This window comes from Sipha flava, unplaced genomic scaffold, assembly GCF_003268045.1.
Source record: "Sipha flava isolate LNK unplaced genomic scaffold, YSA_version1 2_pilon_pilon, whole genome shotgun sequence".
Classification (NCBI taxonomy): domain Eukaryota; kingdom Metazoa; phylum Arthropoda; class Insecta; order Hemiptera; family Aphididae; genus Sipha; species Sipha flava.
In genome coordinates, this window is record NW_020272972.1 from 2,274,538 (window position 1) to 2,288,091 (window position 13,554).

The window sequence follows — 13,554 nt, forward strand, 5'->3', positions numbered from 1 at the left end:
ATTTTAAAACAAGTATTAACAAGGTAACATTAATCAAGTCTGATATATTTTATATTCAGTTGAATAACCATGATAGTTAAAATAAATGCTTTGTTTTTTATTTAATATTTAAATAAACAAAAACAAAAATTAACAATAACAATAAATAATTATATTAACCAACTATAAAAATTAGTTTTACTTTTAAGTATTAATGAATGACAAATACAACAATTTAATTATGGCAGTAAGTCCACAAAATTGTCCAGTATCTAAATTATAATAGTTTGAAATTATTTACTATTTCATTTTATTAGAACATAAAAGTGTTGAAAAACTAAAAATTATTTTAGTTATAGATAATTGTTGGCCTATTATTTTTTAAAAATATATTCACATTTCATCTCACTGGGTTATTTCATTTTTCCATACAACACTCTTTAGGAATAAATACTTATTCTGAAACAGCATGCCAATTTGCAAAGAGCAATCATGTTATAATTCAAATGGCAATTTATCTACAGTAATTAATACTTTTTATCTTTCCCAACTATAATAGGTACAATTTTTTGAATACACTAAATAATTAATATCAAATAATAATATATTCATAACCATTTAATACTAATATTTACAACTGTAATTAACTTTTATAGAACTCTTTGAGTTGAGGATCTATAGGTTTCAGTATAACTTTATCTTTTAGATTTATAACCCATCCAGGTTCAAGACCATAAAATATTTGTCTTTGATCTTTTCTAGAAATAAGCATTTCATAATCTGGATCATCTTCAATTTTAGGAAGTTTGTATCCATATTTCTGAGATAGAACAAAACGCTCCCAAGATATTTTTTCAGGATCTGCTAAATAACCACGATTTGCTGCACTTGAATAATATAAAATTGCATCTTCAGGTGGAATCATGCGTCTAGGGATTGCTTCCCCTATAAAATAAATAATATAATCAATGACATAAAATCATATTTAAATCATAATTTTTGTTGCTAAGCAAAATAGCTAAAATATTCCAGTTTTCTTTTAAATACAAATCCTAGAGAAGCAAACATTATATATATATATATTATTTATAATTCATTAGACATCTATTATATTGTACTACTAACTACAAGAAAAAATATAATATAATGGAGATATTTAATACCAAAACAAAATTTCTGATATTTCTAGAAAATATGTATGTTTAAATAAAACAAATTTTAGATCCTAAATTCTCATAAATTATGTTTTAGTACAGCGGTTCCCAAACTGCAAGGCTCATCACTCTTGCGAGGCATAAGTCAAATATTTATTATGTATATTACACTGCCATATATTTATTTTTAGATCGACAATAATTTTATATTTAAATAATTAAAAGTATTGTTTTGTTGAGGCTCAATTATTTTTTTTTCTAGGTTTTGGAATGCGTTACCCAAAAAAGTTTGGGAACCACTGGCATAGTATATTATTGAATTTAAATAATATATATTTTAATTAATAATATATTCATGACTGAAAATTTAAATTAGAATCACAAATGTATCAACTACATTAATACTTATAGAATCATATAATAATTTTTTATCAATTATTTGACACACAGTAACCTCATAAATATAAGAGTAAAAAGCACACATAATTTATGTTTGAATCAACAAACCTCTCTGGAAGAATTTTTTGGGATTTATTAAAATATATAAGCTATTAACATCAAAAAATGATGTTGTTATAACTCCTCCATTTCTTTCTATGGCTGCAATTGTAGATTCACTAGCCCATTGCACTTCAATGTTAATTTTTGCCTTGAACATATCTGCACCCTAAAGTAGTATAAAAATTAAATTATAATAAAATCAATACTATACTACAGGGATCTCCAAATGATATCTTGCAAACAAGTTTTAATCAACTTTCAAAAAAATAATCTAAATACATGTGTAATATAAATTTGTTATTGCGCACACATGTCAATTATCACCTATATTGGCTGAATCATAATTTTAGTCTGCTAAGAGCTTTTGATATCGTATGTGCCCATTGAATTGGAGACCCCTGCTATACAATAAAAATATTCAAAATTTTACCAAATAAGTAAAATTTTGACTGACAAATAGTTATCAAAATATGTAAGAAATTGGACCATCAGGGTACTAAAAATAAGTAATTAACCAATTTATTTTCATTATAGCAGTCCATTTATATTCATTAAGATTTTTTAATTAACACATTGCATCTTAGACCTATTTCTTAAAAATAATTTTTTAGTATCTAATGAATTTCTTCTACAATTAAGTTACAGAACTTACAGACAATATGTTTATATTGAGGGTTATCTACATTTTACATTATTTCAATTTTACTAAATTTTTATTAATTATATGTTATAATAACTTAACTATTATTAAAATAAAACAAATCTTACTTCATCTATTAAATTTACTCCGAAGTGTTTGTCCTCTGGTTTTATGCTGTACAAGCCTGTGTTGCATAGTACAGATAAATCAATAGGCTTAGTAATATCAATACGATTCAAATCTATCATTTTTTGTAAAGAATTCAATGAAAGTGGTGGATATTGTCTTTTAGTACTAAATATGTATACAAATATTAAATTAATAATTAAATGATTTTATGAAAAATAAATATATTATTACATACTGATGGTCCTTGTAATATTGTTCTCTAGGGAATCTCATGTAAAATGGATTATTTCCTGTTTCATAGCCAGGTCTCATAAAATTTTGTCTGGCTTTTGATCCTTTATTTCCATGGCCGTGTTTATCACCACCATGTTGAGCTCTGCCTCTTTGATTCTAAATTAAAATTTATAAATAAATAAATAGATATACAAATTTATAAAAATTTATAAAAATACAAGTATCACCAAAATATGAATGTTATTTGAAAATATAAATTACTTCTATTTTATACACAAATATATTTATAAATATATACAGAAGAAAACAAATTCATAAATATATAAATATAAAAAATGTAAGCAATATTAAAACCGTAATAATGATATAGCAATTAATGATTATTTTATTCAAAGTATAAGTTTCAAATGTATAGTGAGTAAGTATAGAAAGAATATATAAAAGTATTTATTTTGTAATAGCACAAAACAAAACTAGAAAAGTAATATATTAAAACACAATTTATATCTGTATGACATTATTATTGATATAAAAGAGTGCCAATAAACGATGTACTATACTTATAGGCTTTAGAAAATAGGTTAAATTTAAGAAGTCTTGTTGTTTTTTTTTATCTACGTAAGTTGTAATATCAGAAATTACTCTTATAAGCAACTCTTATAAGCATTCATAATTAAGAAATAAAAATGTTTATCTTATCTTTGTAAAATCAGAGTACTAAAACGCTAGGTCACATATATTAGCAAAGAAATAACTATATTTCAAAACCTCTATTTGATGGTAGACTAAGAGTAGAAGTCTTCAAAAAAAATATCTATTAAAAATTGAATATTAGGTATGATTACTTTTTTAACTGCTCCATCGTTATTTTTCAGATTAGATATTGAAATCCTTGGTAAATTTCTTAATAAATTTAAAATATTTTTATTTGTAAATGATGTCATTTCAAATATAGTTCAATAAATTTACACAATACAACTAATTTTTTTTTTAACAATTGTTCAAAGTATATAAACGTTTTAATCTAAAGATGCACGATGCAGAAAACTACAAAATCAATGATAACAAAGCCCCGGCAATCAACAAAAACTGCTGATATCATTTTTAATACATCCCATGGAAGCAAACAGTATAAGATTCGTGCATGGAGTAAATAACTAACTACCTACCTATGACCTCCATTATTTTATTTAACATTTTTAGTTTTTGCCTTCATTTTGCTTCATTCTTTTTCTTCAGCTTTTATTTTATTTTACTTTTATTTTTTATAGAACTTTTCTTCTTTAACTTTTATTATTAATCATTAATTTTATAAAATTAAATCAATGTCAACACTTACATAATTTTACTGCACTGTGTGTTAAATTATTATTTAAATTAATGTGCCTTCGATTTTTAAATTGTACTATAATTGTATTACAATGTAGGTACTATAAAATGTACTATGTTATATTCTTTTTCGGAAGAAAAATTAAACCCATACGTTTTAATGCGCGGTATGTAGGTAATATTTAAAGTAATATAGTTTTGATATTTTATTTATTTAAGCAAAATAGTATATTGAAACGCAATTACTTATTATTTTATATTACATAATGCAGTTTATATTGGTGTAATAGATGTGTGTAAAATTCGTTGATTGAAATAAGACGGAATATTTCGAGTAAATGCTTTTCAATTTGTTTCTTTACACTGAATCTGGAATGAAATTTATGATGGAGCCTAAATGGCTAAAAATATACAACAATTATAAACGTCATAGCTTATTTTAAATTTATTTTCTGGGAATTTGTAATAAAAAGAGAAGTTAAGTAAAAAACTTTTTCTAGACTAAGGTTTAGGTTTAACTCACGGATCACATTAAAACCACGCTACGCTAAACCACACTACTAGGTATACAATTGTGGGGTCGATATCGAACACTTATAAGCCACTTTTTTGTGGTCGTTGGAAGTCCGAACCGACGACGATAAAACCACACCATAACTACAAATATGATGTACATTCCATATTACTATTTATATTGTTTTAATTTTTTACAAATTTTATTATAGGTACTAAAAATGGACTTAGAAGAAAGCATTATTGTTACTTATTTATAATAATACCTAATAATAATATAAACTAAAATCAATGGTATAATGTTTACAATATTTTCCTTAATTTAAATTATGATTTTTTTTCTTTAATTGGCACAGGTTTTCTATAGTACTGTAAAACATAAAGGTACACAAATACCGTCAAACGGTGGCTTTGGTTTTTAGATTGCAGAAGTGAAGAATACCTATATTTATGTCTACGTCTATGTAGGTATATTATTATGGTCCAATGAAAATCAGTGAACCCAAGAATCAGTTAGAATGTTCCCTTTCCATACTTAACTTATTGTTAAAAGAACCGGTTTCCTGTTACTTGTGTCAGGTAACGTGGGTTAACGCCCACAACAGTACTAACATAATCAGACGTAGGTATACATATGATGTCATAGAAGTCTACACTAAACAGTATACTTTTACATTCTTTATTTAGCGTTTTGCTGCATATGTTGCTAACATTTTTGGTTTCTATTTGTCTATTAGTATTATAACTGTGTTGCATAAAAATACAAATTACCGTTTCAATTGATGATTATAACTGAAGAAACATGGGTAAATTATTTTATTAAATTGATTTACTAGTTAATAATATATTTAAGATTTAATGAAGATTACTCAAATTCAGGTAGCACATAATGTATAAGTATATGTATATGAAATGCACACATTATTTAAACACTTTATCCATAGTTAAAATGCACGATATTTATGTTTATATATTAACTGTGTAGAAAAATAAAATTTATTATTAGCTATTTATTTTATTTATTATTTTATTTCACACATTTATTTTAATGTGTGTGATTAAATTTGGTATTAGTATAGAATTGTGAATTTGTCATACTTTGGTTAAAAGTTATTTAAAAAGAGAGGGATTTTTCAATTCAAGGCTCCCAAGATATAAAAATCTTTAAAATATATTTAATCACTCTATATTATGACCGTACCTTGTAATGTATGAAAGTGTATAACTTTTATATACAAATTAATATTATATGTATAAGATGTTCATGGGTATAAAAAGTACAGCGCTGAACCGTAGCCATCTTAAGCACGATCATTCTGTTGCGGCACAGTACGGACCGTTTACAGCAGGTTATGACACGACGAACAACAATTATATTCACACTTGAATGCTTATTAACTTATAAACAGTTATGAACACTTATTAACAGGCATTCACCGTCATCCGCCACTTAATATCGTCACCCTAAAGAATTTCAAATACATATTGGTTTTCATAAGCAGCTAATCGTTTTATCTCTCCAATTCAGTGTTCATCAGTTTAATACAAAGTTTGAAATGTTTTGTAATTTATCGATGCTATTATAACAGTTTTATGAGATGATAAAGAAGATGAAAAATATTTAATAGAACAATTTGGGTCTAGAATTTTTTAAAAAAAATAAAAAGCGAAGATGAATTCGCAACTCTATGTTTCCAACTAGAGGATTACGTTTTTTTTATTTTTACACCATTTTTAAATTTTAAAAATATGCAAAACTAAAATATAAAGATTTTAAATTTACATGTCCTCACGATTTTACATTTACATAATAAAATGTCCCTAGCCTTATCACCGTACCATAGACATGGTTAGCTATTTTAGCATTGTAATTTAATATTACAATTTTTCTATTTATCACCGGGTGAATATTGGTCCTATATGTTCACACTCCACCGACAAGGACCGAAAAAACATCATGGGCGTATTTTAGAGGGGTGAAGGGGCGAGCCCCCCTGAATCCGTATTTCAGGAGTTGATTATATGTGAGATACACATTTCTATTTTTTTTAATGTGGATCATTTTATAATGAAATCAAAATAGGCGTGGCTGTGAAAACTGAATTGGGCTTTTTGTCGGATCCACATACTTAGTGAAAAATCTGATAAAACACAAGCATAACGTTCAAAACAGACAAGTGTTAAAAAAAGATCTACACAGAAGTTGATTCTAAGTGGATCCGGCATTAGATTAAAAAAAAAAAAAAAAACCATAAATATTAAGGATTCACCTAATTTAAATATTACCAAAAATGTTACTTGTACATTTTGAGCCTAAATTAAAGAAAAAATTTAATTCCCCCCTAAAAGTAAGTCTAAATACGCCCCTGCAAAACATGGATGTAGGTCAGTCGATCCGATCTGGGCTGTAACGTGATTGTGTAGTGTCGTCTGTATTAATGTCTATTATCTTATATAAACTAATAATTTAATATTTTGTAGTGCCGTAATAATAGTGTAAATCGCCGCGCTTTATTTGATTTTTCTATCAAGGGTTACTGTTTATCATCGGTGTATGCTGTTTATACTTATTAAAGTGAATTGTAGAAGCAAGTAACAAGTATCTATAGATTGACAATCAATATGAGCAAGACCAAGGTTGTGGTTATAGAACGATCAGGAGTATTACCACACATCATTATACTGACCGACTACCAGAAAGTGGATGAATTTACATACTTAAGTTCAGTTGTACAAGCAGATGGCGAATCATCCAGAGAAATTAGATGTCACGTTATACTTGGAAGAGAAGTAGTCAGCAGGCTAATACCAATTTGAAAGGATAACCATATCTCCAAGAATAGTAATTTGCGGTTGCTTAAGGTACTCACCTTCTCAGTAATGCTATATGGATCCGAAACATGAACACTCAAATTTAAAGATGTAAAATGCATAAACGCATTTGAGATGTGGGCCTACAGACGAATTTTGAGAATCTCGGGTGGAAAGAGGACCAACGTCTCAATTCTGGTCTAAATTCTGAAAACAAGATTGGCAGTGGTGTGTAAGTAGGGGATCCTAAGGTTTTTTGGCCACATCATAAGGAAAGATGAATTGAGCCTAGAGAAGCTGATAATAGAAGGGAAAAGAAGCCGCGGGAAACCACTAATGTGTTGGATAAATCAGATCAAGACCATCCCTGGATATGCGCTAGAAGAAGCCATTCGCTCGGCAGAAAACCGGATGTTTTGGATGGAGTTTATAGCCAACGACATCTGAGGGGTCACCAAACATCCGTTTTTGGATGATGGACTTGAGAAGATCTTGGTTCTACATGTTCATATTGCACCGGCACGTACCGACAAAACATTTTAGATGAAGATCGGTCCGGTCCGTGCTATAACATGACAGTGTAGTGTCGTCTGTATCAATGTGTATTATCTTATATAAACTAATCATTTAATATTTTCTCGTACCGTAACGTGCTGTAATAGTCAGTGCCATGCCGTAACAGTGTGAATGGATAATCTTATTAGTTTATTCATCATATTAGATTCGTCCATAAACCGTCTAAATCTCTAAGAACTTAAAAGTTAGGATGCACTTAACTTTGTTAAGGCCCATTGTCTGATGGAGCAGAAATATGGTCTTTGAGAAAAACTGAAAAACTAAAGATCGCAGTGTTTGAAAAAAAAAGTACCCGGGAAAATGTATGGTGCACACTTTGATGCCCAGACAAATTAATGAAGGAAACTGCACGTTGAACTGTAATCTCTTTTTCAGCGACCAAATACACTGAAAGAGATAAAAAAAAAAGACTGGTATGGGCAGGACACGCTTGGAGGAAACATGATTTACTGATAAAAAAATTAACTGAGGAAACCCAGTAGGGAGGTGATTTCTTAAAAGATAACGTTATTATTATAAAATGAAAACCAAAAAATCTGAAACCTATATAATAGTTATTTCGATGAAAATACTATTTTAGTAATTTCTACGGCGGTCGTCGTTTCAGTGAAACTGACGCTCGGGAGGTTCAATCGTAACATGTAATTGTTTAGCTTGTTGGACGGAGGGGGCCGGGAAAAATAAGCCGCGTATTATAAACGCTATTGAACTGAGTTGACAATAATTTTCGTGCCACCTCCTATTTATATCCCGTTATCTGCGTTTATCTCCGAGTTCGAAGATAAAAAAGATTGCTGAATTAAATTTATAAAAAAATGTTAGTATTAAATTAAGTTAAGAATATTAACTTTAATTATACTTTTAGGCACGCCTTCCTTTTCCACCCTTATGAACGCTTATTACGCTTATAATATCCCTGTCGTAGTCTATTATAAATTATAATAGGTACGGCATATTATTTAGTTCTTTTATATAAACGTTCGTCGAATTATTAGGTAATGGTCATGTATATGGCACGTTTAAGAATTTTCCATGGTCCAGAAAACGTATTATACTTATCATGGGTGCCCGCAGGAAATTTATCAGGGGGGAGGGCATAATGAAATCAAACACAAAAAAAATGCATTAAAAAAAGTTTATTCCTTGTAAACTACAAATTGTGTTAGAATTATATGAAATCCAACACAAAAAAAAACATTAAAAAATATATTCCTTACAACCTAAAAAATTAGTTAAATAAAAACTGAAGCTATGTGTGCGTGGTGCGTCGATCGCCATAAGTGGTTTACACACTAGGCGATTAATATCAATTCACAGAATTGAAACGTATTTAATTTTGCGCGATTAATGTAATACGCATTATTTTGTAGGAACGCCTTATAATATATTGTTATTACGAACAACAACACCACACGGCACACACTAAAGTAAAAATATCGATAAATTGTTGATAAATCAAAATAAAAGTTAAAATATTCAACATTCTATTAAATTGCAGGGGGGGCAAATGTCCCCTCTTGCCACCCTCCGGGCGCCCATGATACTTATAATGTAAGAATATTAATTTTAACGTAGTTATTCTATTCTGTGGTTATTACTTATATTAGTTAAGTAGAATGTGGCTTAAGCAAATTTGTATAATAGCTGCATGAAAATCAGTGCCGGTGAGAACTTTTAAGGGCTCCGGGGCTGATCGGTCCTAGGCCCCCCTTACTTATACTTGTTTGGTCAAGATATACATATTACCTGTACATATTTTTGTACAATAAAAATATTCAAATTTGCATCTTATGTAACAATACGGCAATAGGATTATAAAATAATTTTGTTTAAAAGGTTGAGATGACGGGCCTTTTTGAAGGTATGGGACTCAAGGTAGACTTCCCTCTTCTACTCTTTCATCCTAACCCTCCAATGATAGTGTACTACATATATGGCCATAGCTTAACTACCGATTGGGTGGTGGTGGCCTTCGGGGTCCACGGCTGTAGGGTTCTGTAAGCATTAATGCTAAGCGTGTATAAGTAATTTTTTTAAATTTTATTTTTAAGTAATTTAATCTTACTAGAGCATAATATTTTCTAAAGATCTGTATATTGAATTCTCAACATTCTTTGATGAGCCTTCTATAGCTATAGATCCGTGACTCATTGCCTGCTGTGTCATCCTATCGGAACGCCACTGATATACAGAGGTGGAACTAGGAATTTTTACGCCCGGAGAAAATGTTATAATTACCCTCTATCATAGACCAATAATCAAATACTCTTCGCGAGAATTTTTTTTCTAATAATGAAAGTACAATCATACTCAACAGTATTTAACAAAGATAAAAATATCAAATTAGTTGTTAATAATTACAAATACACCCGGGGATGAATTTTTGTCTTCCACCCCCTTGTTCCGACCCTATTGATATATACTCTAATATTGTTCATCCTATAATGTTTATAATAATAACAATTTATTTGTGTGTATAATTTCATTGAATTTTTTTTTCATATATTAAAATAAAATATTTCTTTATGAACTGTATAACTATAATAATTGTATTTTTCAGATCTTTCAACTTGTCAATTACTTGTGCTGTTTTCAATATTGGTAATTAAATTTAAATTTTAAATTAATATTACTATGCCAGCGCGTATACAAAAAAATATTTTAGGGAGGTTTTGGCATAGGCGGACATTTGGTTGAGTTTGTGGGAGGGCTATAATAATTCAATGTAAAATAACCCACAGGGTTTTCACCCCCACACCCTCTTCCCATTCACAAGTAAAACTTATTACTATTAAAAATATAGATATGTTTAAATTGTATTAATAAAACACTAAATAACATATATTTAAAAATAAATCATATTTTATTTTAATGACAAATATCTATTTGTATCAGTATATTTTTCGATATATCTTTTTCAATATATAATATTGAAAGATCGCTGAATCTATCTTGAACCAATGATGTTCTTAGCCAAGTTTTTATTTTTATCATTGCACTGAAACTTCTTTTGCAAGTAGCCGAACTAATTGGTATTGTTAATGCTATTGTAAATAATTTTTTATTATTTCTTATTTTACGATTTTCAAAAAAACAAACAGATAATTATAAAAACAACGAATAACATTTCTAACAAAGTTTCGATTTTGGGGGGATTATTAAAATATCTGGGATAGCTAAGTCTCTCCCTAGCCCCTCCCCCTGATGTCTGCCTATGGGTTTTGATGTACATTTTCATATTTATATAATCGATAAATCTTTTTTTATTCTAAAAAACATATTTAATAACTTTCCTGAATTTCGGGGGAAGGAGGGGGTTGAACCCCTAGCCTTGTGTACGCGCCTGTTACTATGTAATGATGTGTTTATTAATTATTAATTATATCAATGTACCAATTAATAACTGTCAACTGTATTACCTATCTTAACAAATTTAACATAATACAAATTGTATTTCCCTACTTAGAATGCAGTGCTAGCGGGTGACATGATGAGAAAATCGATTGTGTATGACAAAAAAACCCCTAATGTATTTTATTGTCCTTTAAATAAACCTACTGGTAAGTGCTAAGTGGTAAAAAACTATTTAAAATTATTATTATTGAGGTAGAATATAAATTGAATGTTTAACATTATAGGTTTTGATAAATTGCTTGTACATTCAAGGCCACTGAAAAAATTATGTGAATTTGATGGAAAACCTTTACCTGAAGACTATAAATCCGACTGTTTTCAAGATGTCGATGAAACTGAATATGCTTGTAAGGAAAAATACAGAATCATGGTAAGATGAAGTTAATTATAATGACATTAATAGTAAAAATGTGTATAGTAAATATGTTAATTAAATATTTATTAAAATATACATTTATTATATTGTATAATTATTTACAATAATTATTAATCACAATAAAATATTTGCTATAGACTTTGGAATACAACATAATTAACTAAATACAATGGAACATTGAAACTTAATCATTAAAGTTATATTAATTTATATATATATATATATGTATAACTTTCAGAAGAGATTATCGAAGAAACAGCTGGATATCTTATTTGAAAATAACGATTAAAATAAGAACTCTAACAAAATAATGCTCTGTAATGTAAGAGGTTGTAAGATCCTAATAATGTACATTTAATATTTGTAAATAACATTATAATTTTGCATGTTTATTTTAAGAAACTACTAATTAGGTATTTTTCCTAACACTTAATACTTAGTACCTATTATTTTAAATTATTAAATTAAAAATTAAAAAATTTAATTATTATTATTATTTTTTTTTTTTTATTAATAGTTTTGGTAAAGTATTAACTCTTTTAAATATAATATGTAAGATATAATAAATATAAAATATAAAATATAAATTAGAAAATAAAATGCTGAATTAAATAATTAAAATAATAGCTACATAAGTATAAAAACTATTAAATAACAATGGTTATCTGTTATAAAAAAATATTTAATGATTTATAGAATAAAAATATTACTTTGCATAGATATGGGCTTATTAATATTCATTTAATTTTCATTATTTAAATAAGGGATGAATATAATTACAATATAAATATTAAATCAGGTACTATATATTAATTAAAATAAGGTGTATATTTTATAATAGCTTATTTTTTCTATAATAATATAAATATTAATACAACACATTTTAATTTTATAAATATTAACAATAATATAAGTTAAGAGAAGATCATTGTTGTAGACCAAATAAATCATAACGGTGTACAAATCACAACTCCACCAAAACATTACATTACATTTATATTAATTTATCTATTATTCATGGTAATAACTACTGTAGTTACATTAAAATTGAAATGAATGTAGTTTTTTTACTACATAAGCCGAGAATCAGATACATTGCATTTTCCCAAAATAATTAATACTTACCAATTAACAATAATAAATTAATTTAAATTTTATATTTATGAATTATGATTTAATGAAGACCAACACTTATTGATAGTTAGATTCAAAAAATAATTTTATTTTATTTATTATTTTCTTTAAAGAATTATTAAAACGTTTTTCTGCAAAATTATATTTAATACACAAATATATTGTTTACTGACATTTATATGTTTATTGAAATACCTACATTGATGTTAACTAAATCATAGATGAAAATTACAACTTGCAAGATTGTAATAAAACTGTTCTTCTAGTAGTTTGTAGATGCATCTATCTTCTTAAGCTTATTAGAATTCATAATGGTAAGTTATTTTTTTTAAATTTAATTGAGAATAATATTTTCCAGATGCGTCTTCACCCACCTGGTACCGATGATGATAAAGAGAGTACAAAATGGGAAAAAGCATATAAAAAAGTAGTCAGAAAACGTAAAAGACAACAATCACAATAAAAAATTTAAGATAGAAAAATATTGAACTATTTATTTTTCAATATATAACATAAAGTTTCAGGGTATCATACAAAATAATATATAAACTAGTGTTACACAGAGTATCATGTATACCATTTATAATTTCAGTTAATGATAGTACTAATAAGTAATAGTGTAACATGTACAAAAACCATTTATTTATTTAATTCTTTGATTTTACATTTTAATAATTTTTAAAATTGTAATACAATAAATTGTTATCAAAATATATACCTAATAATCAAAATTGAAAATATAACTTGCTTTATTCATTATGTAA

At 27.3% G+C, this 13,554-nt stretch overlaps 2 protein-coding genes across 4 annotated transcripts; one reads left to right on the forward strand and one right to left on the reverse strand.

Moving 5' to 3' along the window:
* Positions 1-565: 565 nt before the first annotated feature.
* Positions 566-3,679, reverse strand: LOC112686087 (39S ribosomal protein L15, mitochondrial). The gene is made up of 5 exons (XM_025558212.1): positions 3,483-3,679; positions 2,639-2,793; positions 2,403-2,568; positions 1,641-1,800; positions 566-924 (listed from the first exon to the last, which is right to left on the reverse strand). The coding sequence occupies exons 1-5, from the start codon at positions 3,579-3,581 to the stop codon at positions 623-625; spliced, it is 882 nt and encodes a 293-aa protein (XP_025413997.1). The 5' UTR covers positions 3,582-3,679; the 3' UTR covers positions 566-622.
* Positions 3,680-5,092: 1,413 nt separating this feature from the next.
* LOC112686088 lies at positions 5,093-13,433 on the forward strand. 3 transcript variants are annotated; one of them, XM_025558216.1, is made up of 6 exons: positions 5,094-5,285; positions 10,427-10,467; positions 11,333-11,426; positions 11,505-11,650; positions 11,895-11,985; positions 13,149-13,236. In XM_025558216.1, the coding sequence occupies exons 1-5, from the start codon at positions 5,282-5,284 to the stop codon at positions 11,943-11,945; spliced, it is 336 nt and encodes a 111-aa protein (XP_025414001.1). In that variant the 5' UTR covers positions 5,094-5,281; the 3' UTR covers positions 11,946-11,985; positions 13,149-13,236. The 3 variants fall into 3 exon arrangements, with proteins under 3 accessions (XP_025413998.1, XP_025414001.1, XP_025413999.1); XM_025558214.1 differs by having other exon boundaries at positions 11,895-11,978; positions 13,149-13,231; XM_025558213.1 differs by lacking the exon at positions 11,895-11,985 and having other exon boundaries at positions 5,093-5,285; positions 13,149-13,433.
* Positions 13,434-13,554: the final 121 nt, after the last annotated feature.

Coding starts and splice junctions, on each gene's coding strand:
- LOC112686087 (XM_025558212.1), bottom strand. CDS start 3,581: ATGACATCATTTACAAATAAAAATATTTTAAATTTATTAAGAAATTTA. Junction 2,794..3,482: donor ACGATGGAGCAGTTAAAAAA/GTAATCATACCT, acceptor ATTTTAATTTAG/AATCAAAGAGGCAGAGCTCA. Junction 925..1,640: donor CAAAAAATTCTTCCAGAGAG/GTTTGTTGATTC, acceptor TTTATTTTATAG/GGGAAGCAATCCCTAGACGC.
- LOC112686088 (XM_025558213.1), top strand. Junction 10,468..11,332: donor TTGTGCTGTTTTCAATATTG/GTAATTAAATTT, acceptor TTCCCTACTTAG/AATGCAGTGCTAGCGGGTGA. Junction 11,427..11,504: donor TCCTTTAAATAAACCTACTG/GTAAGTGCTAAG, acceptor TTAACATTATAG/GTTTTGATAAATTGCTTGTA.